At 39.6% G+C, this 26,297-nt stretch overlaps 4 protein-coding genes across 4 annotated transcripts; 3 read left to right on the plus strand and 1 right to left on the minus strand.

The window, feature by feature from the left end:
• Positions 1-277: 277 nt before the first annotated feature.
• On the minus strand, positions 278-6,797 carry LOC108138607. The gene is made up of 5 exons (XM_041710582.1): positions 4,630-6,797; positions 4,429-4,574; positions 4,157-4,370; positions 2,405-3,726; positions 278-2,053 (listed from the first exon to the last, which is right to left on the minus strand). The coding sequence occupies exons 1-5, from the start codon at positions 5,855-5,857 to the stop codon at positions 278-280; spliced, it is 4,686 nt and encodes a 1,561-aa protein (XP_041566516.1). The 5' UTR covers positions 5,858-6,797.
• A 5,351-nt stretch (positions 6,798-12,148) lies between these two features.
• On the plus strand, positions 12,149-13,509 carry LOC108138689 (E3 ubiquitin-protein ligase KCMF1). Its single transcript, XM_017261036.2, has one exon. The coding sequence runs from the start codon at positions 12,282-12,284 to the stop codon at positions 13,332-13,334; it is 1,053 nt and encodes a 350-aa protein (XP_017116525.1). The 5' UTR covers positions 12,149-12,281; the 3' UTR covers positions 13,335-13,509.
• A 413-nt stretch (positions 13,510-13,922) lies between these two features.
• LOC121467854 lies at positions 13,923-14,700 on the plus strand. The gene is made up of 2 exons (XM_041710347.1): positions 13,923-13,939; positions 14,010-14,700. The coding sequence occupies exons 1-2, from the start codon at positions 13,928-13,930 to the stop codon at positions 14,607-14,609; spliced, it is 612 nt and encodes a 203-aa protein (XP_041566281.1). The 5' UTR covers positions 13,923-13,927; the 3' UTR covers positions 14,610-14,700.
• Positions 14,701-15,467: 767 nt separating this feature from the next.
• On the plus strand, positions 15,468-16,264 carry LOC121467849. The gene is made up of 2 exons (XM_041710318.1): positions 15,468-15,565; positions 15,629-16,264. Exons 1-2 carry the CDS (start codon positions 15,554-15,556, stop codon positions 16,187-16,189), a joined length of 573 nt encoding a protein of 190 aa, XP_041566252.1. The 5' UTR covers positions 15,468-15,553; the 3' UTR covers positions 16,190-16,264.
• Positions 16,265-26,297: the final 10,033 nt, after the last annotated feature.

A 26,297-nucleotide genomic window follows, 5' to 3' on the forward strand; every position in this document is an offset into this window, starting at 1 on the left:
GTATGGAAGGCAAAGCCCTTCGCATGCCATTCCGCACTATTTAAATTTTAAAAAATTCTTATTGAAATTTCTTTCTATATTGAACATATTTCTGACCCTGTTAATTATGCATTAGGGCAGCTATCACCAATGGTTACGAGATATATCGTATACTATCAGTTAATTCTTAAATGACAAGTTTTCTGAAAAACTTAATAGCAATTTATAGTTAGAAATATATTTTATTTTTGTATTTTTTGGAAATAAGCCAACATTTTATTATTAGTTATTTTATTTGTTACGGAAAAAGCCAACGTAAAATAAGCCCTTCAAATAGGAAATGTATAAACAATCCGATGACAAAAGCGTAAAACGCCAGGGCAGCCACTGCGCTTATTCTAATGTGATCTTGAATGTTTAGCCTTTTATCCTCCTGAATGGTCTCCACGGTGCTCTTTCCGAAATACACACAGATAACCGTCACGGTTATGGCCAACTTGCAGATCCACACGGAGGTGCGTTGGAATCGATTCAAGGTGAAACCGCCCACACTACTTTGCCAGGGTCCTGTGATTGGGTTGATAATGAACCAGCTGACAAATAGCTGCTCGGCACGGTTCCTCAAACGCTTGCACCAACTGTACTTGGGCGTCTTACGGTAGGAGCCCTTCGTAAAGTATTTGGACCGCATGAATGGCGTGTGACCCCGCTCAATCCAACTCTTCACGAGGAACAGCTGCTGGAAATTGGAATCGAGATCCACCACTGTGACGGAGCGACAGTACCACGATGGATAGCGACCATTCCGCTCGATTCCCAAGGCCAGCCGGGTGGGTATATAGATGGTGCCCCTGGGAACCATCAGCATATTAGTGCTGTTCCTCAACAACTTCGGATGTCCCGGATCCTGAGCGATCTGGTACGTCATCTGCTGGCGTTGCGGCGACTTGAAGTAGAACTTTATGTTCGACGTGGTGCCCGCAAACTCCTGACCACCGGTTATAATCACCAGAAGTATCTCCGATCCATGGGTGATCCATTGATCTACTTTCTCCACTTTTTTGGCCGATTGGCACTGCAAAATGCTCTGCTCCCTCCGATAAGCCGTGACAAAGCCTATGTTGAAGAGCATCATGATGATGAGCAACAGAAATAGGAGAACAAATAGAATCAGCACGAGTGCATTAAATAACAGTATGGGCACGGGTATGTGCTCCACAAACAGTTCCGCTGAGATGGGTAAAATACGAGAGGACAGGGTGCCCAAAGTGTGGCAAGTGCACTGAACGGACGTGCCATAACTGTGCTCGAAGGTGGTGGTGCAATAATCCTCGCTCCAGCCGGGATCCAAACTTCGGTTCTTCCAGAAGTTGCACGCGAATATCTCCAGCAGTATCGAGTAGTTCATTTGTTTTGCCCTAATTGATGGCTCCCTATGCCTGGCATTTCTCAAGTACTTATTTTTCTTCCTCTTTTTTTTAGATGGCCTGTGAATGGACACAAATGCCCGGCTGCGACCACACGAGTTGGCCATCCAAATGCGCTTTCCCTTCATCTCGGGGTGTATATGACAGCAGCCGTGTCTGAGATCCCTAAACGTGGGCCACCTGTGCATCTGCATCTTGATGTGCATCGGCTCCGAACAGCCCACAATTCGCACCGCCAGCATGGCCTTGTTGTCCAGCATCATGCTGTATATGTGAATTTCCGTGACATTTTCAATGCTGCCATTGACCATCCTTTGGGTGAAGGATAGCTCCTCGTTAAACTGGGTGATGTTCGTCTTGTAGACCAGCGGATTCGACAGCTCGGACTCCTCTGCGGTTCTGAAATACTTGACGGGACTGTAGGCGTGGACGATTAGTACACTGGTCTTCGTGGGCAGTGGATCCGGATACCACCAGAAGATATTGTGGTGGTTCTGCTGCGAGATGGTCTGGAACAGAATGGAGCTGTGCTTCAGGCTGCTTTTCAGCTCGTGGAGAAGCTTTGCCGAGAATTCGATGACGTGGATTTTGTCGATTGTGGCCAGGGTGAAGCCTTTGGCGTGATTCGTAACCTCAGTTACATTCACCTAAAATGAGAAAAATTAGGAGAGAAAACTACATTTCGAGGTGGTACAGAATTCTCGGCAAATCAAATTCCAAATGAATGTGTATGGAAAATAGAAATATCGAATTTAAAAGAATAGGATGTTTGTGTGCTGTCCATAAGCAAAATGTTTGGCGATATATAAAATTGCATATCAAAATCACACCAATGTCGCTAAGCAAATTTTGATTTATCATAAAAATGTATCCAAAAATATACATTTGAGATAGATTCAGAAAACCAAATGTGTGAGCGATATTTTATCGAAATAAAAACATTTAACGATAACTTAAATTTCAATATCACAAGGAAATAGATTTCAATATATTCCTACCTGATAGGCAATGCCGCCTTGGTGGACTGTCAAGGCGTCGTCATAAGGATAGTGTCTATGGGTGGCCAGGACGCCCAGGAAAAAGACGCACTTGTACAGGAACCAGGTGTTCGCCATCCAGCTATTGATGCGTAGGAGAATCAGGGGATCAAACACGATCGTAAAGTGCTTCTCCAGATCGAATTTTTTCACATTTAAGCACTCCGAAATATGGGGCTTGCACATGGCAACCGAATGTTGCTCCGATTTTTTGCCCAGTATGGACATGAAAAACATATGCATGGCCGTCAACGAGAAGTAAGCATCCCGATGCAGCCATTCGTTCTCGTTAATGATGTCCTCAAAGATTTCGCAAAGCTTGTTGAAAATTACCCCCATTAGCGTGGCTCCATGGTAATCGACTGGCGTCAGGCGGGTCAAAATGCGCGTGGCCAGGTTGGTGATCTGCTCCAGCTGGGATCCCGTTCTTGCCTTTTCATTCTGGAAATACGAGTACACCTGCTGGCCATTTTTGGTCGTCCGGATCCATCGGGTGGCCACGAGACCCTTGACATAGGCCCTATGCCAATGGCCACGCAGCAGCATATTCGGTACTTCCCCCAATATCGTGTCAATCAAACTTGTAGAGTGTGTGCCAAAGTCGTTCCTAGTCGCCAGAACCTTCACTTTCAGCACGCGGTCCACACACATATCGATGTTATCGCAAATCGAAACCATGATTTTGTTGGTGGCGGGCAAAGTAAGTTTAAATCTCGTATACGGCACATTCGAGGCGAGCACGCCCAATTTAACCTTGTAGCGAAAGGTCACCGGAGAGTAGGGCGACTCAAAGCCCAGGCAAGCGATCTCAAAAATGCTTTTTGCTTCGACGCCAAAAGATGGAGAGATGTGGCAAGTGCCTTTGTCAGGACCGTAGTTTCGGCGCAGAGTGTAAAAAGCATCGGCCGTCAATCTTTTATCCATCACCACCCTCAGCCGGATGGAAACGATGGGCTCCACAATGCGTAGGATCAGATATTTATACCGCGATTCCAGATAGGGCATTTCTCCTTCCACCAACACCCACCACTCGTATCGCCTTATCTTCGACGGGCAATCTTCGCATACTGGCACCAGGTGAACACTTTCCAACGGAGCATATACCCCGAGATCACAGTTTCGCCGGCATTCGATTTGAAGCGTGACTGTTTGTTCGGAGATGCCCCTCACCCTTTGAGTGACTGTCTTCCGGTTCCGAAAGTCAATTTTCGAAATGACGGTCAAACTGAAGTTGTATTCGCCACCTGCCTTCAGGGCATTGGCTGGCAGTTTCACGACGGGGTCTGCGTAAAAATAACAAATTTATCTCGATTATCCTGAAATATTTGCTAACTTATATATTTATTTTATTTTTTGTGTCATTCCGTAGTAAAGAAATATATGCAGATATAGTTGAACATTAACATTTAAATAAAAGTATACATTCCAGTTAAAATTCCATAACATGCAAGACTGCGGTCAGAGAAAAAAAAAACACAGAAAAAGTAATATGACGTGAAGACTAACTGTACTTTGCAGACGATGTATTAGAAAACATAGTTTTCTTTAGTGACTTTAACTAAAGGCAATAAAAATATTTGGGGAAAAGCAAAATGTCGATATATTTGATATCGTACAGAAAAATATATTTTTATCGATACTTCTCTTAATCACAACTTATACTAAACACAATGCTACGCACATTAATTACTACGACTAGTAAATAGTACTCACTCTCGGACATATCTCGATAACAATATTTGTTGTCAGGATCGTTCCGACTGCGACAACTCCAAAAAAAATGCTTTGTGGCAAGAGATTCCTTATTTTTAATTCGGTCCTTGGAGAGGGACCCATCGATAATAACTGGCTTGCGAACGTCGACCTTGCGCTGCTCATTGCCTCTGATTTGGGGCTCAACTTGGGGTGTTTTGTATATCGCATAGCACTGGAATCAAGATGAAAGACTGTGGGGTTATACATTTCTCATGACTTTGTCAACTCACACGAGCTACAGTAAGGACATCGTTTAATTTGACTTTCCCTTGTAATAGAAACACTTTTGTTGTATCCGGTTCGTAAAGAAATTCAACCTTGTAAGGCAGTAATTTTACGACTAGATCTGTGGTTCCTTGTATTCTAGCTATAAGGTCTGTGGAAATAAATCAAATGTAATGATTATACAAAATTTTAATTTATATGCTTACTTTTCTCAGTAATATCATAGAAATTCCAGCTAATAAATTTATATTCTACTGTGGGACAGCTCTCGCTAATAGTTGCGAAAAATTCCCGATGACCCCAGGGCGAAATCTCAACTGGCTCGTCGGGATTTTTGCAGAATTCTAACTTCAAAGCGGGTAGACAAGCCACTTTCGGTGGCCTGTGCACTTTTATTTTTCTACGCACCGCTCTTGAAAGTTGCTTTTTGCTGTCCTCCATTGAACTTATTTTGGCGATAACGTATCTGTGATTAATATTGAAAAAACTAGCTGTACTGCGGTAATAATAGCAACGATTATAGAGAAGATGTTTGATTACTATGCCGTTTTTTTTCAATAAACCGCGCAAATTTGTTGTTTTATTCCATCCCGAAAATGCAATATCAACTGCAGTATCCACTTCGTCGATTAAGTAATCTTTCGTATCCACTGTAATTTTAAGCACAAAATTTTCCTTGCCCAAGCTGGGTATAGTCGTGAATATTGAATATATTTGTCCGTAATTTAATTTCGGAATGATGTATATTCTTGCTTTCAGTGGGTATCTTCGTCTTCGGCTTCTCTCCGCTAACGATTCGTTTTTCACAGAATTTCCTTCTTCTAAAGTATTAGCACTTGGTGTTATGCAAGGTAATGACATATTAGATGTGGAATCATCGCAGTTAAAGCTTTTTTTTTTTGCATCTACCATTTTAATTTTGTCGTTCTCGCTTTCATTATCATCATTTCCTACGATCGAAGAGACGTAGGTTTCATTTAAAGCGGGATTCCACAGGTTTTGTATCCTCTGTTCTTCTTCGTCTTCAATTTTTTGTATATTTTCCTGATCTTTTCGGGTAAACTTTTTACTTATTCTAATAGAAGTGTTTTCATGACCCTCAAATCTAGAAAAGTCGTAGCTTTGATTGAGAACGGGGTCCCATAGACTCTCAATTCTTTTACGTTCTTCTCTGTCGGCGATTTCTCTATTAACCTTATTGTCATTTTTTTGGCTTAACATTTTACTCAATCTATTTGGTATTATAGTTGAGGTACTTCGTACCTTTGCATTTCCCAATGGATAAGAACTCAGCCTGCCTTCAGGGCTTTCTGTCGAATAATTGTGGCTCTCCAGGAAAGTGCCATCCAATAATGACATTAATGGCGTACCGTCGTTTTCCACGATTAACACTAATGATATCGATGTGGTCATGAGATACAGGAACAATTGCATAGTTCACAGAAATAGTTCAAAAAATAGTTAAATATTTGCTTAATTCTCTCCATTTTGGAATTAAGTTTGACTCAAGAAGCAAGGTGTAAGCGTTGTCTGATGTGGTCGGTAATTTAAGCAGACCTGTTCTTTCATTTTTATAATTGCATAGTACTCGAACTGGAAATGTGTGGTTGACAGGCGACATGACATTTCACCGCAGAAAAATTTCGTGTTTCTTGTCGAAGGTCTTTTTTTTTGTTTTGGTCTGCCCTCTTGTTTGCCTTTTTCCTGTTCCTGTTGTTGTTGTTGTTGTGATGTTGTGTCGTTGCCTACATAATTGTTTTAATTAATTGCGAATTGCGCATGCAAAAAGCATAAAGTGCACTTCAAATGTGTGAAAAGGAACAAAAGCGTGAAAGGCTTTTCTGCACAGCTGGTAATTTATTGACCACAATAGCATCCAGAATCAGCGTCATCAACAAGAGCGATTACAGAACATGGCTTAACCCCAACTTCAAAGCCAAGCTCATCATCCCCATCCCGATTTCCACTCCCACTTACACTCCCACTTCCATTTCCATTTGCACAATCCATATAAATCAAATGAAATTAACTGAGAGGGAGCAAGCGAACGACGAGCGGCAAATAGAGTGTTGAATTTTTATAAACCACAAAAACAACGGGCTTTGACAATAGACAATCATACTTTATTTACTATAAACTTCACACATGCATAGTGTTTCTTATGCGCAATGGCCAGGGTGCTGAGACAGGACAGGGCGACAATTTCTTAAATTGTTCGAACAAATGAGAATGGAATAGGAGTAAAGGAAGCCAAGGAGAAACCCATTTACAGGCGGGCGCACGTCGCATAAAAAATAAGGCAACCAAAAGAAGTAGAAACTGATTTTTGGTCCTTTAACACGCTTAGGATACACTCTTACCTATATGAGGGCCTCGAAAATATTATAAATATAAAATATCGATTTATTTGTAGTCTCTTTAAAGGTTTTAAAAACACTTCGGTTGCAATTCAATTGCAGCTAAAAACAAACATTGATCTCCAGCCAGTAAAACTAACATTTTAATTTCAATTTTTGGTTTAATTTAAAAAATAAGAAAATGTTTAATTAAATTATACAATTTTCTGTATGAAATATCTGAAACCATTATAAAATACATAGGTTTTTTACTGCCTTACCGCATCTTGCATACCCCACAGATAGAGTATAAAAACTTTAACAGTAAAGAAAAAACTTGGGTGGGTGGGGTAAAAAAACGAAAGAATGGAACATTTTACGATTTAGCATGTGTGGACCAACTGTGAGTCGGGTGGTTTGGGGCCTGATGAACCGGCGGACGGACAGACGGAGCTCCAGTGGAGGACCGCCAAGTTCAGCACTTTGGCGCGTCAAGTGCTTTTCATTTTCCGAGCACGTCGCCGCGTCATAAAACAAAAACGCATGAAGCGCAACGGGAGTGGGAACGGGAAAGGCAAGAGCAACGGCAACGGCAATGGCAAAGACGAGGAGGGGCACTCGGGCACGTTTAGCATATATATTTTCACACTTGCAATCATACTTTAAGCAGAAAAGTACACTCTCACATACGCAAAAGTTTTCACGGTAGAGATGGAAAAGCTCAAAAAATCAGAGGTCTTAAAAATCATATGCATGAATTGAATTTGAGTTTGAGTAGCTATGCTTGTGAAAAAGGGCAAATTCATCAAAAAATCTCAGTCAAATCATTGGAAAAGAAGAGTAGAAGGCGTTGTTCTATTCTTAAAAACACCGATTTAATGTCACGGTGATTTTATTCTCCACAGATTTCATTTTATTTAACGAAACTTTAATAAACTTTTTTCAGTGATACTATCTAGCAATAGCAGTCTTAAGCATTAACTTTAATATAAATTTTGCAATATTTTTATAGTTTTCTCCATACCATCTCTAAGTCGCTCCCACTTATGAGACTGATACCAAGTTTTGGGGTTGGGTCGGGACTTTCTCGTATCTTCATTTTCACTCGCAGCCAAAAGCCGTGCCATAAAAGTGCGTCGGGATTGTCGCCAAACTTTTGCTTTCTTTACTTGCTCTTTTTTACCCATGTTTGCCTTTGTGTGGGTGTGATGATAATAATTTCAAGAGGCATTCGACTGGGGCGTTTATCCTCCTTTTTTTTGTGCTCTTCTTGGCTCTCGGTTTGGCTTTAATTAAAATGTCATAGACACCGTGAGCGCAGCTTAATGGCCGAAAATGATAAAATTTCATAAATAATGTATTTTAACGTATTCTGCACTGATAAATTAATATTAATGTGACCGGTCCCTGGCAGACAGGCAGGCTGAAAAGTGTCTAGCAGTAGTCTAATAGATGTCATCCCCTGTTGTCTGCTCATTTGACGTTGTGACATTATTAACTGAATCGACTTATCACTTGTCGCCGCGAAGGGTTTGGGTTCGGCAAGATGAAGGGACATTAAAAGGATTTCACTGGATGTGCTATAATTTTTGACATTAATGACAGATAATGTTTTCCAAATTTCGTACATTAAATATTCCCAATGCGAAATAGTTGCGACGCATGTCATTATAGTCCCCAGTCCAAAGTTCAAGCGCTCTACTGCTCGCTATCATCATCGTTGGATTGGCATTGAATGCTTAATGGATCTGAAAGTGGCGTGAAACCAGTCTGCAATCCTTTTTATACCCATTATGCCATGGCAAACCCACCCACTCCATCCACATCCATCCATCACTTGGGGCTGAAAACTCTTTATGCTCACAAACTTTCAGCTGACGCTTTTCGGTTGGCCCGAGGGGATGGATGGGTTTGGTGGCTTGGCTTTAGCTTCAGCTTCAGCTCGGTTTGTTTGGGCCCAGACTGTTTCTGGTTCCGGCGGTGACGTCTGTTTCGGCCACGTTGGCAACTTTGCGTGCGGTTTGTCTCCGGTCCAAAGTTCTCGACCCCTGCGCCCTTTAATGATCCATGCCGCAAATGAATTGCAGTCCAGTTGCAATTGCTGCACTTGATTTGCGGTGCGACTTAATGGTTAACAATTATCTGGTGGCTTTCTGGGCAAAAGCAGGAGGTCCCCACTGTTCCTGAAGTTAACACTAAGTGGGCGACAGGTGGCACATTGACCAGATTCAAGAATCTATGCTGAAAATACACCAAATTTCAATAAACTTGGGTCAAAAGCAAAGGTGAAAATTCTTTAATTCCGGATTAATGCGTTGGGAGTATTATAAATGGAGTCTAGCAGAACCGTTTATATACAAACACGAAAGTTGCTTATTGGCTGCAAAATTATTTTGCGGTCACTCAGAAAAGTAAATTAAATTATGCTGTGAAAAATATAACATCGTTTCATTTTAATTTATGCACTTATTATTTGTTTCATACTTTAAGACACTTTTATAAATTACTTAAAAATTCATTTTGTTTATTATGGCTACCCCAATATTTTTTTGTGATTATTATATATCGAAAATTCTTTTATTTATTTTTGTTTGGTTACATGATTTCCTGATCCCAAGAATAGTAACATTTTATTCTGGAAATTATATATAGATTTTATATTTAGAGCCCACATTCCGTGTGGACTTAACCAGTGATTGACGGCCATTCCCCTGAGATTTATCAGTGACTGCCATCCGGAACTAAACCACGAAAATGTGTCAGCGACAATTACAAGAATCCGTGACTGGCGCACACCGGCACTTGGCCACGCCCACTACATCCGCCGCCCCACATATCGGGTAAGCCCGTCCTCAGTCTGCACAATATCAATTATCGGGCTTCAAGTGTCGCTCAAGTGTCACGTCAAACACCAACACAAAATACGAGCAAAGAGCATCGAGCATCGAGCTTCGAGTGTCGAGTATCGAGCATCTAGCATCGAGAGACTCGCGAGCACACATGACAATCCAGTTTCCGCCCCGGGCATCCTGGCTGCACTTTCCAGCCCGTCACCGCCCCCCAACCCATCAGGATATGCTCCTTTACCGCCCACCAATACGTGTGTGTAAGTTACATTTTGCGCTTTTGACTTTGATTGATTACAAAAGCAATTGAGCATATCGTCACGGTGGCAAAAAAAAAAAAAAAATTAAGGGCAAACGAATTAACATAAATAAAAGAGGCCAAAGAAAGAATTTTCATTGACAGCTTCTGACAAAAGGAAAAAAAGCGTAGCGCAATTAGAAGAATCCAGTCGCCATATCCGCACCTACCAATTTGAATGGGCAACGCCTTCTCAGTTTCATCAAGGCCTGATTTTCCAAATCGCTTATGGCTGTGAGATTTCTCCGACAGGCTTGCCATTAATTAGCCCAATTGAGGCGGGTCCAACGACACCCTTTGAAAGGCTAATGAAAATAAAATTTCAATTACATTTAATTGATAAACTAATCAACAAAGGTCGACAGGCGTTGATTGATGGGTTTTCTCTCGTTTTTAAATTGCCAAATATTTCGGCCGATCTAATTAAGCTTTCAAACGTTTTGCGGCTGTTAGAAAGTTTAAAAATTTTGTAAGAAAGAAGCCATTGGTATTTTAGTTAATTAAGATACAAAATTTACTTTTACAAATTCTAAGGTTGGTTGAGTGTATGTTTAATTAAATAAATAAAATTAAAATACAAATAAAATATTTTATAAGCTATTTGTGAAAGTATGTAAAACGAATCATCATACGGAACTATACAATTTTTTTTAAATTTGATAAGATTAAATGAGGTTCCTTTAGTTGAACACTCCATAACAAGTACCCGACCTAAAAAGAACACCTTTAAAAGCAGCATTTTCGCATTAAAAGCAATGTGGTGCACTTAGACGACTGCTTTGTCATTAGAAAGCGTACGGACATACATGCAGAGCGGTAACTTGATGTGCGGCAGTTGCTGCAGTTTGCCTTTTGCTTTACTTTTAATTACCAACTCGAATTACACGCGCAGACAGACAAAGGCGGAACAGCTGTTTGGCTTGTTCTTGGCAACGGATGGCCATGGCCGCAGGGAAGTTGGTGGAGAGCCGACGGGATCGCAATCGCAATCGCAATCGCAGAACTTGGCGTTGGGAGTCCGAAGGCAACCGCAGAACTCGACTTGCTACAGACCGTCTGCAGACCATCGTTTGCTGCACATTTCATTACAATGCCATTGTATTCAAATCCTATTATAAAGCGTAAAACACTGGGAGAGTGGGCGGAAAAAGAGGGGGTGGCGGCAGGACTTCATGTTTGCAGCACGTTTCCACTTTCGCACTTGGTAAACATAAGTTGCCCACGCACACACCCATACACCCACACAAACACCAGCGAAGAGATTGCGTCCCGTTCGCCACACTCTATAAAATAATTACCAGCACCAGCGCAGAAACAGGAGCTGTGGTCATACACTCAAAAAAACCATGTTTCACTTAACCGATCATTTTGTATTAAATAACAAAGTTATCCCATAAACTCTATGGAAACTACTATTCTCAAAAATAGAAATACTTTGGAAAATAATCTTTGCAGCACAGGTAGGCTAAGGTTATCAACCAGCCAAAATAATATTTTTGAAGTAGACAGTTTAACAAGGCACAGTTAAAAATTAACATTATTTAAGAATCTTTTATATATTTAAATACCTAAATTTAAAACTTCCTCAGCCATATTTATTTTTATTTAAAACTAATAAAACTTTTATAGATAAGAAACTCTTACTTCAAAAATGTTATTTGTATGAAAACATAAAAATACATTTGTTATTTTCCCAATTGTAATTCCATTACAAATAGAATATTATTGAATTCTTAATTTTTAGAGTGTACTCTGAAGGCCCCCAAAAAGAGGGAGGTACAAGGACGGAGGTGCATGAAGCCGGCTTCACCAGCACCAGGCTTGGAAATTTGAAAAGAACAGAGCGAGACAAAGAGTGCGAGTAAAAGAGAGAGAGAGAGAAAGAGAGAGAGAGAGAGAGAGACATAGCCACGAAAGGAACAACAGCTACAGTTAGAACCATAGTGTTTAACCCATTACTGACTGGGTATCCAATTAAATAAGTATAAGCGGGATTTTTGGAAATGTGTTCCATGGGGATTAAATTTGATTTCATCTTACAGTGGCAGACAAATTAATATCACAAAACAATATGTAATATAAAATATAATTATTACCTTATTATTTCTTTGCTTTTGGAAAAATCGTGTTTAAAGTTTAGTCAATATAAATACTCAGCCAACAAAAAAAATAAATTTATATTTAAATACGACATAATAAATACTCTAAAGAGAAATGGCAAGTCGAAAGTAGAATCACTTTTCTGAGGCATTGCCTTTGCCTGCCGTCGATATGTGTCATTATTTCGATTCGAATTGTAGAAATTCAAAACCTAATTGATCAGCTTTTCGACCAGTATTTCAGTGCATGCGCTCGGAGGATCGAGGATAACCGGAGCGATGGCTGGACGCCACATTTGCTGCGATGGCTGTCAGAGGCAGGACTTCCGGGGTCGCCGCTTCCGCTGCATGCGCTGCGTGAACTATGACCTTTGCGGCGACTGCTACGACCAGCGGATCGAGACGCAGCAACACCGCTGCGACCATCCCATGCAGCTGATCCTTGAGTCGCAGGACGGTCGACCGCTGCTGGGCGGCGATGTGCCGGATCTGGTGCACCTGTCCAATTGCTATAGCTGTCCGTACTGCAACCAATTGGGGCACTCGGCCAAGCGGCTCATAGAGCATGTTTGTGGACAGCACCGACTCGCCGATACCTATGTGGTCTGTCCCATGTGCGCCGGCCTTCCCGCCATCCACCTGGTGGCCATTCGCAACCTGGCGCGCCACCTCCTGCTCAACCACATCGAGCACGCCAATCTCCTGGAGCCGGACACACCGCCTCTGCGCCGCATTTTGGTCCGGAGTCGCATCCGCCGGCGCCGTCAGTTGCAACAGCAGCAGGGGTATCCACAGCCCCAGACAAGGGGCTTCGATATGATCCTGCAGCTGGGCCGAGTTCCGGGTCACTCCGATCTCCAGATGCCCACCATCGACCTCACTGGAGAGACCAACAAGCAGGAGGTTCGCCAAGTTCGCAGCCCGGCCATTGTGGCACCACCAAAACGGCAATCTGAGCGGCATCTGCTGCTGCAGTGGATCGCCCAGCAGGAGCTGAGGTGCCAGGAAACGGAAGCAACCGGAAGTCTGAGGCGGAGGCACGGCCTTTTCGTGGATCACTTGCTGGCTTCCATGCTGTGCTGCGAGGAGCTTCAGCTGCCGGAGAAGGATGCGATCACCGGAAGTGGGCGGGATAGGGATCAGCACGGCCTGTCCAAGGTCATGTCGCTGATGTCCTTGCCCTGGACCAGAGCCTGGCAGGCCACCCAGCAGGGCGGTTCGCAGGGGGAGGGCAAGTCCCAGGACGCCAGCAGGGATCAGACCGATTTGGGCGACGGGAGGGAGCCTCAAACGGAGCAGGAAAAGGCCGACACGGAGGAGGCTATTGACTAGCTGCATCCTCACAATTTTGTCTTTGTTTTATTCTCACATTTTTTGAACCCGGTGTTTGGTTGTGTTTATAATTCAATGCAAAGACATCAAAATTGTTGTGTAATCCATCCGAATCCACCACTTTGTTGCTGTTGTCAAATATCAAATATCAAATGCCACGAGTGCCGCAGAAAAAGATTTTTTTTTGCTCCCCAATGTTCTTTGGTTTATTGCTTATCCCAACTATATGAGTTTTTTTTTAATCATTAGACAGGAAAATCTGCAAGCTCGGTAGCGTTTCCTAATTAAAACATTTATTAAGCATGAAGGTGTAAAAAATAAGCTATGCCGTTAAATAGGTTTTTAAATGTTGTAAAAAAAATGACAGTATGTAAAAAATATTTTCTGAGCCTAAAAGAGTACTAGTGCAAATAAAATAAGCACTTGGAAAAGATTTCGCCAATTAATATGCTATAGAAAATAATATTTATATTTAGACTTTGTTTTTTTTTATTGTCATTAACCTTAATATATTTTTATGACTCGTAATTTTCAGACAGCTCTTATCAAATTTCTTCGTATGAATGCCTTGTTTTTCAAGTCAAAGCTTTAGAATGAGATTGCCGGTGAGTACTCTGCACTCTCTAAGATTGTACAGATATACAAGTAAAATTTAATTGGTATTCCGAAATGCAGATCTTTATAGTTATTATTTTAACGTTCGCTGCTGGGATCAAAGGCCAATTGATCAGACACAGAGGTGGAGCGGCAAGTGGATTTTTCTCTCGAGCAGCGGCTTATTCTCTACCAACTTCCATCCCCGTAAAAGGCCAACAACTGCCCATTTCCTCAATCGGAAAAGCTCTACCCATTGTTTACTCAGGAAAGGTTTTACCCAATCCCACCCCAGAAGAAAATCAACAACTTTCTGTCAGCAAAAAAATATTGACTCTTTCTGACACTGGTACAGTCTTGCCAATTACCTTCTCCGAGAAGGTTCTTAGCTCCGAGAACATCGTACCAATTTCCGCTTCCAAAAGGGAATGTGCCGAGCTGATTTCTGTCCCCGGAGGCACCATACTGATTCCCGGACTCGGAGGCGTACTACCAATTCCCGGCAGTAAAGGTGCCCATATGATTCCCGGCTGTATAAATATGGCACATCTTCCTGGACAGGACGGACTCTTGGAAACTGCAGGACATGTTGCCTTAGATAGCAGCCAATCCAGTAATGGGCTCTCTGGTGGCCGAACGCCCGGCGAAAGTAAATACGAAATCATTGACTTGAGGAGTTGAAGTGGTCATGCTTTAATCAATCGTGAACCGTTGAAATTATAAGAGAACAAATGTTTTCATAAAATCTCGTAGAATATAGAAGATCAATTAATCTTGCTGACTTTTAATTGGATCCAAGCTAGATAAAATGTATCCATAATATTATATTTTCGCTTATACATATATAAGAAATCTTTTTTGATATTATGAACGCTTTTACAGCTGGTGCAGAAAGCTAATGCTGATTTTGTCTTTGTATTGAGTAGAGAACTTAAATTATACAATACCATTGACAGATATATAAATTTAATGTACACTGATTACAAAAGGGAGTAGTAAAAATAAATATCTATATATTTAATTAAAAATTTTTTATTTATTATTTAAAGTAAATATTCAATCACGTAATCAATGTAAGTTTTTTTATTTTAAAATAATTAAAAACCGCAATGGATGAAAATTAAATGGGAAAATATTTAGATTGAGTACAATATATTTGAATTTACTACGTTTTTTAGCCAGTGTACTTATAATTATGTTTGTATTTATTTTCAAATGAGGTTTAAAAAAAGTCTTAAGCTCATCGAGCAATATATATTTTAAGGAATGATTGAATAAAAACTTTACATTTCAAAGTTATCAAAGTGGAACTGAGAAGCCCCTTATCACAAAATTAATAAAGTAATAAGTCATTTCCAAGTACATCAGCCGATAAGAAAATTTATACCCTCTTTAGGAAAGTATTAAGATTTGAACAAGAAGTCAATTAAGATATTCATATGAAGACAATATATAAACTAAATATTGTTAATATTATTATTATTTCATCAAATTGTAAGTTAACAAATTTTTGTTTATGGCCATTATAATATCTTTTGTAAGGGTATTTGCAGTAAGCTGCGAAATCGCACCAATGCATTCTTATATAAAGCAATTTGCGAAAGCAATTTCATATTATTAACATAATGAAATTACTGGTGAGTACACAACAAAAGATGTAAGTTGTACAAATAAAGTGTTAAAAACTTCTTCTTAAGCAGATTGTTTTAATCACCTTGTTGATTATTGATTTTGGTGTGGCCCAATGGCATTACCAATGGCAATGGATGGGCCAAGCAAAATCTTCCCGTACCTCGTGTGATTGGAATACAGGAAGATACAAATGCAGCAAGGAAAGTTGCACACATTCATTCGACGGCAAAAAAGAATGTAGTATAACAGAAGTTCCAGCAGCTGGATTCCCTGCAGCAAATAATGGATATATCCCAAACTCAGGGATCGGAGGTGCCATTTATGAAAGCCATGGCTCAACCAATTACGAATACGGAAACACAGGAAATCGTGGTCATTCATCTCGGAGACATTGCAGAACGCACAACGGAATACAAACTTGCATCTATCAACGATGCACTTTTATCAACGGGAAGCAAGAGTGTTTCTCAAGCGAAAGCAACCCAAGTGCCGGATCGACAGGAAGAAACGAACAAGTCCCCAGTGAATATAATGTGTATTACCAAAATTTTGGAAACAGCGGCCCAAATGGTACACCTTCAAAAAAAAGTGAAATTTCACATGCAGAATTTCCTGGAAGATTTAACTGATTATATTACTTGCAAGTTGTTGAATTAAATTGAGATGTACAATTTAGCAATAAAAAGCAATTGTCTTAAGCCTCATTTTGCTGGTATCATTTTTCAAAAGTAAAAACAGTGACAAAAGTAGATTTGCAATTAAATAAAATGTCATTAACTTGAAGCAATTAAAGATTATTAAGATAATAAATTAGTTACTTTTCGGGAAAAGCCGTATTCCGACTTTACAACATGTCGGTTTAAAAATCTCATTTATATAAGCTCAATAATTACATTTTAAATTCCGGGGTGACATCAGTAAATTCTCTTTGAAATAATATTTCTAGGAAAATGACAATAAACTGCTTCCAAGAAGAATTTATGGACAGCAATTGCGAATACTCGTAAATCGAACGAGCATTATCTTTTTGACAATCGACTCAGAAACATTAAATTTGAGTAATTTATTAGTTTAAAAAATCAAAGTTATTAAATTTATTTATATAAAGTTATTAAAATTATAATATTATTTAAACGAAAAATATGGTTAAAACTGTCTTTTAATATTTTTTGGGCGAGTAACAAAATTTTGAAAAGTTTTGTAACAAGCGGAATAAGAGGATGAATCAGTTTAGGTAACCAGGCGGCGGACGAGGCTGTCCGGCGCACCACGGCGTGCAGGGCGTTAGCGTAGTGGGCGTGGCTGGTTCTTGATGGGCCGCAACGCCGGCAAACAGAAGCGATAGGAAAATCAGCTGTATTATTAATCACAAGTAGGGTCAGTCTTGGGCCACGACTATCAAATCAGCTTAATATAGGTCTGAGCGAACTTACACAGCTCTTGAAATCCATTCTTAGCAAGTCAGATGTTGTACTGAAGCTGCAGGGTGACTTCTCTGGCTTATATAGCGATTCGCCGGCTAACCAAAAGATTTACCAATTGCGAAACATGAAATAATAGCAGGTGTATCAAATTTAAAAATATCAATATGCACAGTCAGCATTTTTCCAAACTATTTCATTTCAGTATAAATCAAATTGAGTGTAGATCAAAATTGATTAAAAATTGTATGTACAGTTCGTAAGAAGCGATTTTCTTGAAAGACTTCTAAATAAAAATGTGTAAAAACAAACCGGAAATTTATTTGAGTGGGGCGAATGTTGGGTGCAGAGTGCAAGGGAGCTGGAAATGCTTAAGTGGCATTTTCAGGTGTCTTCGAATTTTGCTCCTGCAGGAGGTTAAAGATGCAGTCAAGTGCAAAAGACCAACCGGCCAGGTCTATTTCGGCCACCCAAGGCCCACTGGGTCAGCAGTTGTTGTATCTGGAAACTTCCGGTTCGTCTCTCCTATTTAACACTGTGGTTGGGGGAAAGACGTAGAAACAATGTGCAGTCATTGAGCGCAAATGTGCCAAATAATGACTTGCAGGCGAGCGAGTGCAATTTATATGATAAGCAACAAAAATAAATGGCAAGCAATTCATTTTACTTAAATGCAGTGCAGTGCAACAACAACTGGCGAGTTGGCAGCTTTACTCTACCCCTTTTTCAGGTGAATGTGGATGCGTATGTGGAAGAAAAATACTTGGCAGTTGTGCATACAAAGTACATATAAATCATTTTAATTTTGCAACGTTTGCAGCCTGACTTGATATACTTGGGTGCCGACTAATGAAGCCAGCAGCCGGCACTAGTAAATGGCAATCTGCAGCAAAAACATCGAATATTTAGGTTTATAAAATTCTAAGCCCATTGCATACTTTCGGAGAGTTATTTAAACTCAAAACGGTTTTCTTTTAACTCTGTACATCGTAGAAACACATGTCTATGTAGATTACGTGTAGGTACTTTAAGTTGGCACTGTTTTAAAAATGTTCTTTTAACATTAATTGAAATAAATTTGTTAATGATAAACTTTAAATAACCATTATATTAGGACTAATTAAATAAAATGTATACTTTTCTATTGCACTTTTTCATAAAGTTATAGTATTAAATCTATAAGAACTTACAAAATTAATTAATTTTAATGGCTTACTTTCTTAATTCACAGATCTATAGATATATATTATTATATATATATTTATAATATTTTCTATCAATATTCATTAATAAATTAAACCTACTTAAAAACTATTTATTTATTCTACATCGGCATGGAAATGGTAGCTAAAAGAAAACATTTTGTTTTTTCACTTGTTTCCTGGGATTCAGGTACAACAGCTGCCAAATTTTCTCAAACCGCTTTCACTCTCGTGTTGCTAATGAGCCGAGTGCGACAGCTAATTGGCCGAGGCTAAGGCTTCAAATGAAATTGATGGCAAACCTGAGCTTTGCCCCCAATCGGCACCATTTCAGCAGCTTAAAGAGCTTGTAACACTTCTGAGCTGTCACAAAAGCGGGGGTGTGATGGGCTTAGATATATTTTTTATAATTTATTGCTTGTAATAAACATGACGCGAGTGCGTAGTAAAGTAGCTACATGAATGGCAATGCTGGGAAAGCAGCGGCAATGGGCCATTCTGACAGCAAGGACACATCCAGTGGTCCATGGTGCTCGTATTCATATGCAAAATTAATACTGGCTAGGGACTCCAGATGGGGACTTTGGCTATGGAAAGTTCAAGCCTTGGCCAGGCCAGGTGCGATGTCATTCAGCGACGTTGCAGCGGACACACAAAGGACACCAAGAAGTGCAGGATGTTGGTTCAAATCGAGGGGGGAAGGACATGCAATTCATACACAAATGAAATACCCTAGCAATAAGATTCAATGATTTAGTAATATGTTATACAATTTGTATTATTTTCTTAACAGTCCCAGAAATGTTGTAAAAATATATATCAAAGTTTTTAGGGACAAAAAAATTGTAACTTGTTAACAGTTTTCATAAGTACGTTTATTTAAATATGACAATCGCAATGAATATTTAAATCAGGATCATTAAACAAGATTTTTCCAAATTTCCAGAAAGTTTTGTTCAGTTACTAGGTTAATGTTGAAATTTAAAACATAATTATAATTATTATAACAAAAAACGAATTTAAAAACTCTTTATTGTTTTATTTAAAGCACAAGCACCAAATTTGTATTTTGTGTTATGAACAGTGTTGATCATATAGAACTAGTGTTAATGAGATAAAAGAGCGGATGGACTTACGCTTTTGGAAATGTATGGCCTGCAACAGCGAAGTGCAGCATATCCGTTGACCCGACAGCTATAGCTGAGGTAACCTGTTCCGTCATCACTCTACTCCTCGCTGCCCCATCTTTCACTTCGGTGCATGCCCCCCATTTTCGTTCGGTGTATGTATGTGCTGCGTCCTTCATTGTTGAAAGCTGAACCTTGGGAGCAATCAGTGGATTATACGCTGCTTTACAAAAGCGGGTGACGCGTCGCCATCCCAGGAGACCTATGACCCGACCCAGCATTCAACACTTTTTTCCAGACCCCCACCACCCCCAGCCAACTCATTGTTCGTTAAGAGTTGCGCCTGTGCGGGCTGAAACATAAATTTAACTGCGAGCTCATGGAGCCGTGTGACAAGGCCGCAGGAATTCAAAACAAAAGTTGCAACAAATACCGAGCACGCCATAAAGACAACAACAACGGCAAATACATAGACATAAATTGCAGGCTTGGCCACTACCCCTCCCTTTCCCTCCTACCCATCCCATTGCCACGCCCACACCCGCTCCGACGCCCAGTTATGCTGGCCCTTTCTGTCAGTGGCAAGCAAAAAGCAAAAAGAATGACAGGAAACCGGATGTGAGTGCATGCCTTTTGTGCATGCAACGAATTATTCAGTTGACACACAGGATGTGTGCTTTGCTGTTCATGTTGTTGCCACTGCCACAGTTGCTGGTTGTTGGGTTGTTGGCTGCTGGTTTGTTTGCCCGCTTTCCTCAGAGGATCTGCTCCCGGATCCTAGCCCAGTTTTCTCTGCATTTTTGGTTAATTTCGTAACCATGACAATTGGTGAAAAATTAACACACCCACTCCACGCCCAGCGGTTGTTTTTGAGTCAAAAGCACGGATTGGACGAAAGGGGTTTAAATACATGTACATAGTGTTTTCGGTACCTGAAAGAAATTGGGCGACTATTTCTTAAACTGGTCTAAATACTTATTTGTCCCACCCCAGAAACTCCGATCTCAGCAGTAGAAAAAAAATATATAATATAATTGTGTTATATTATTTTTAAAATAATTTTAAAATGTGATATTTAAAGTAGCGTAGCTTGGCCTTTTCGTTTGATTTAAATATAGGAATGTACGCTATGTTATGTGCCATGTTTTTATATAACCATCGGAAGACGCTTTTCGATCGCATTACATTATACCCATATAAGAATTATTCTTGTAAAGTGCATGTCTCCGTACTCAAACACCGCAAAAATGCGGAAGCATTTAATTTTGCCAGACTCATGATATATGTATATGAGCTCAGCTTTTTAAGCAATTTTTCCATTTTATGTGGACAAAACTCATAAATAATAAAAAAAGAAACCCAAAGCAATGAGAAGGTCGATGCCGGAAAAAGTGGGATGGCTGAATGCGATGAAAAAGATGAGTAATCAAAAAGTGCGTGCTAACTAAATTGTTATTGCTTTCAAATGTCACGTATCATTATCATAATTTTTTCGCTTGACATTTTTAAGTAGCTGCCATAAATGTTTATAACTTCTGCACACAGAAAGTGTTTCTATTAACTTGGCCCAAGGAACCACCCCCTGCGGGTCGTAGGACTCTTAACTTTATTGGACCCGAGGGACGAGTGGGCCCGACAGGAACGGAAAGAACGAAGTCTTCGGGCCACACACGTACATAGGCACCTTGACATTCATAATTCATAATTTATGACTGCATCTAAGCGAGGGCCCTTTTCCTATATATATTATAATTCAACTGCTGAAAGGTGGCAGATGGAAGGCAAAAGATTTTCATGTACTGGAAGCGAATGATTACAACATTTTCAATTACAACCAGCTGAGAGCTAAATATTTTCCATTCCAGAAAACAATTTTCTTTTCGCCATTCGATTTTAAACATTTTCAGCTTACCAAATCAAATAAAAGTTTACAGGCACAAAACTAATCAAGAAATTAGCATGCAGTGTATTGAATTATATTTCTTTGTGTTTCAATAACATTAAATTAGAAGGCCCACATTAATTTTGGTAGTATTTTAAAACGCCAAAAAAATTTGCATAATTTTATTCATTCAATTTAAAATGGGCAACCAACAATGTGTCTAGACAAATGTTTCAATTTATGAAATTGTTATTTTATGCAATATGCTTATGATTAGTTCGCATATGGATGAATAGGCAGTATTTACGCACACAGATAGATGCAAATACAAAAAGAACCAGCCGCAAATCGAATCAACTTTGAATTACAGAAAATACCAAAGCGATGATGATGAAAAACGTGCCCTACAAACATTAAAAACTAATCAAACTTTTAAATACACTTCAACCGCAGCAGACTTAAGATTGAGATATTGCAGCAGAGAAAGGCGCCCTGACGTCTAGAACTATTCGACAGGCGTCTTAAGGGGCATCGGCATTTCCATCGGCATCGGCATCGGCATCGACTTTGATTTGTTGCCTCGGTCGCGTCTCATCTCATCTTCCTTGCCCCGCGGACCATCTCTCTTTTTTGGCCCTAACTTTGGCCGGACTTTTGCCTTGTTGTCAACGTCAACAGAAATTGATTGCTCACCAAGAACACCAGCAGAAATCTCCAGTCTAAGAGCCACCAGCTCCCCGGCTTTTTATACCCTGTTGGACTGCCTCTGTGGCATTTTCATTTCATTCAGAGTTGAGTTTACTTTGCGCTAAAACTTTTACCCAGAGAGCTTCCGAGTCCCCGTCCCTCATTCACCAGTGAATTATCCTGAGCCAGCGGACCAAGGAAGCCTACTCCCCGGCCAAAACTTTGACACAGTTTAGGAGCCAAAAGTTTAATGGAATTTGTCTATGGCATCGTCTTGCCCCCAGCCTTCCGTTCCATTCCGCCCCAGTCCCCACGCACTCCATTCGCCGTGCCCCGCCAAAATAAATAAAACAGCATTCAACTTGTTTTTAAAGCAATTAAAAATTCTTTAAGACTGTGGAACACTTCTACCACTTCGTCCTGAACCCCTACAACACTGTTGCCCGCCAAGGAAAACGCGATCGCGCCGCGGGTTAAAAGGACGCCGGAGTGGGGAAAGTGCTGGAAAGTGTAAACAAATTCCGAATAACTGAAGTTTTTAATTATTAATTATTTATTTAAATATTTTTAATTTATTTTGAGGTCTGAATTCCAATAGTTTTAACGTTCAACGTTCCTATCTTGCCATTACAAATGGAGGCTAACCGGTTAGAAAGGATTTACAAATTAACGGCTTACCGTCACAATTCCTAAGAGTTTTTAAAGATAAAGATACAGAAATTTACTAATATTTTAAGTAAATAGAACGTCACGTTCAAAAAAAAAAATATATAAATAAACCTGTTAACAATGTTCTGTTACGTAATGCTTTTTACTCTCGCAAATCAATCAATGTTGTTTTAAAAGCTTAGTGGGAACTGTACTAATAGTTTTATCCTTTTCTTAAGAACTGCTTAAACATAATATTTAGGCAGCAATTAAATAGACTTCCAAAACAATTTGCAAACCTAATTTAATTAACCAGAGTTTGCTCGCATTTCCTTGTTGGTTTTCCATTTTTTTATTGCAAGGCTCCACGCGGCGTATGAACAATGCGGCTGGTTTATTGCTTACGCTCCCACAGAGAAAGCATAAAACACACACGGACACAAAAATACCCGGCATCATTATCAACACTAACGCGCAGCCTCACAGCCACACACACACACGCAGAATTGAAGAGGGAGAAAGAAGGTTCGGAGAAAACTGGTCTTAACTACTTTCTGCACGTCTGCAGATAAAATCGATAAATTCCTTTTCGTAAAACGAATTAGGAAACTAATTGACTTGGATTTCGCTTAAAGAATCTCACATAAATCGTTAGCTTAAGCGTGATTCTGGCAGTTCCATGGTCGGGGTTTTGCGGGGCGTTCTTGCGGAGCCTTTAATTTTTGCAATAGTCCAATGCCAAACTGAAATTGGAACAGCAATTTCTCGCATTTTATTTTGTTTTTCTATGGCGATGTTATCCCTCCATAATTACACTTGCTTACAAAACAATATAATTAAAGCCTTTGATATCCAAAATAAACTTTTATTAAAGTTAAATTCACATAGCTTTGGTATTTGTTTTAAAGTGAGGTTTTTAAATACAGCTTTCTAGTACTTTCCAAATTCTAGAGATAACTTTAAAAAATAGATACCATATTTTTTAACTAGTTTAAGCAATTTACATGGATTTGATATATATGTTTCTAAGTTAAGATTTTAATGTCATTTTTTAAGCTTGTGTTATTTACCATTTTAATTATGTGCTGTAGTTGTCGGCCGTTAAATGTCATTAAATGTGAAACATTTTCGCCCATCGCCCCCATCCATTCGACTCCTTCGGGTAACCACTTAACGTCATCCCCCCAGTCATCATCATCATTCAGCTCCAGCGAAGCGTTGACAAACTAACAAGGCGCAAATATTATGCTCACATTTCCTGGCTCCATGCATTTGCCTTTCAATTTAATTTAACCCACGGACTCGAACACTTGCACCTGCCAGGTTAACATGAGTCCCCCATCCAGAGTTCCTATCTGTGCAGGCATTTTATGCTCGGCTTATTTGTGCAGACATCTATGCCTCTTGAAGGCGTGCACAAAAATTCAAGGGGCAGGCATTTTTGCACAGTGTTACGGGAAGCTCCCACTTAGCTCATTTGAATGGCGGAGAATTCGGGATCACCTCCTGCTTAACAGCCTAAAAGCTGATAAAATAAAAATAAAAATAACAAGTAATTAAAAACCTTTTTTAGTTTGACTAAAGCGTCATTTTATTTCGCTTTTATAATGAATTAATTAATAAATTCATTAAATTATAATCCTGTATATATTTGTGTGGAAATCATAATGTTTGTTAAAATTAAAAATTTAATTTTTAAACACGGACGGACAACATTGAAAAAATGTCCATAACATTTTTAATTCATTCCAACAATTTTAAACTTTAGTTTTTTAATTTTTTTTGTTTACTTTTCATTTAAGGACTCAAGAAAATGAACAAGTCAAGAAAAACTTATTTGAAAGTTAACAGAAATGGCTTTTCATATTTATAAATTCATATGCAACTGCCACTTCTTTTGCATTCGTGCCTGCGCTGAAATTGCAACGAGCATGCAAATATATAATTTTAATAATGTCCTGGAAAACAGGACTCTGTTAGACATTCCGTGTGCCACAGCCCAAGCACAGCTCATCAAAAATACCATCCGAATAGGGGAACCTGCCGTGGCAAGTCATTTGACAAGGTAAAAGTTGTCGTTGCTTTTACTTGTATTCTTGTTGTTGATTTTTGTTGTTCATTTGCTGACAGGTGTAGCCAAAGCTGGGGGCGTGGCAGCCCTTGATATGCTCCGGAGTGTAGAAGAAAAGTGCGAAATTCGAAATTTATGTTTTCACAAAATATTTTTATGTAGATTTCCTATTTTTTGCCACACCGTTCCCCACCCACAAATAAATGAGCGCAATTTGTATGCAATTTATTTACGAAAAGCACAAATTCCAGCAAAGGGAACCCTATTTTACTAATTGTGTCATCATTTTCAGAAACGGGAACAGTGCAAGCTTATGGAATTGTGCAACGTAAATTATTTTGTGCCATTATTAGAAAATCGCAAGAACAGCACATTGCTGTCTAAAAACGAGAAAGCTTATTATTTCTGATTAAAATGATTTTATTTACAAACTCAGTGTGCAAAAACCATTTATTTGCTTGATAATATTGGAAAATTCCATAAGTACAAAATATGGTATCAATTTAAAGATTTGATAATAATAATAATATTAAGTATTGTATAAGGCTTAACATTTCAAGACAAACTTCATTAAATTACCTTTTTCGATAAAAAACTGCGCGGAATTTCATTATTAATTTCTCGACTTAATAAATTTAGAAACTTCGAACACCCATTATAGAGTGCAAACTTAGTTCTTCTCTTTGTACCTTATGCTTGGACACTTTTATCCATTTTATACGTTTTATTGGGCTGGGGTCAAAGCTCTCGACCGGGTTAGACATACAAGTATACCCTTCTCAAGTTCAAAAATTTATTGTTTCAATAGAGCCCAGCGACACATGCAGTTCGACGAGAACAAAATAAAATAAAACCGATATAACTGAAATTGAATTTCTATAAAAGTTTCGACAGCATGCAAAAGACAAACTTTGTCCACTGCCCCGAGGATGAAGTTCGGTTGATGGGGGGGCAAAGTTGAGGGGCACTGGTTGGATCACATACGCTGCCACGCCCACTATTCAGTAGCATCTGAGTCAGGAGTTGGCAAAGGAGTTAAGTAGCCAATCACCATGTCCTCCTTTGTCCTTCACTCGGCCATCCTTCCATCCTTCCATCCTTCGTTCTCTTTCCAGCAGTTCCGTGTGCAGTTCCTTCGGCGGTCCGCAGAGAACGCTGTCAACACTTGGACTTCCGGTGGCCGCTGCTACTACCACTGCTGCTACTGCTGCTGCTGCTGCTGCTGTCAGCAAAATGTCACCAGCATGCACATGGAATCGCTTTTTCCACTCTCCTGTATTTGATTGGGTCTGGGTTGGCTATTGGCCTCCACAACGCCTCCATCCTTGGGATCCCTCCATTTTGGCATCCTGGCTGAATGCCTGGTCAGGAGCATTATTTGCTTTTATTTTTGCAAGTCAATAGTTTTGGCTTTTAAATTTATCGACTGACGTTTGATGCGCTTCATTTAACTTGGAAACATTTTTCAACTCAGATTCCTCAGGCCATGTCGTTTGCCCTTCTATTTTAGTTTTTAGGAAAAACGTTAGTGCTGTCAGTTTGTCCATATTCCAGACATAAATTTATTTGGAGATTTTTTATAGATCTTGGCATTAATATGAACTCGTTGTTTTGGTTTTATTAATCTACATAATGGGAAACAAGTTCGCAGAAAATTTCAATTGGTTTTGTAAATTTAACTAAGACTGTAATAAAATTT

Source organism: Drosophila elegans, unplaced genomic scaffold, assembly GCF_018152505.1.
Source record: "Drosophila elegans isolate 14027-0461.03 unplaced genomic scaffold, ASM1815250v1 contig_814, whole genome shotgun sequence".
NCBI lineage: Eukaryota > Metazoa > Arthropoda > Insecta > Diptera > Drosophilidae > Drosophila > Drosophila elegans.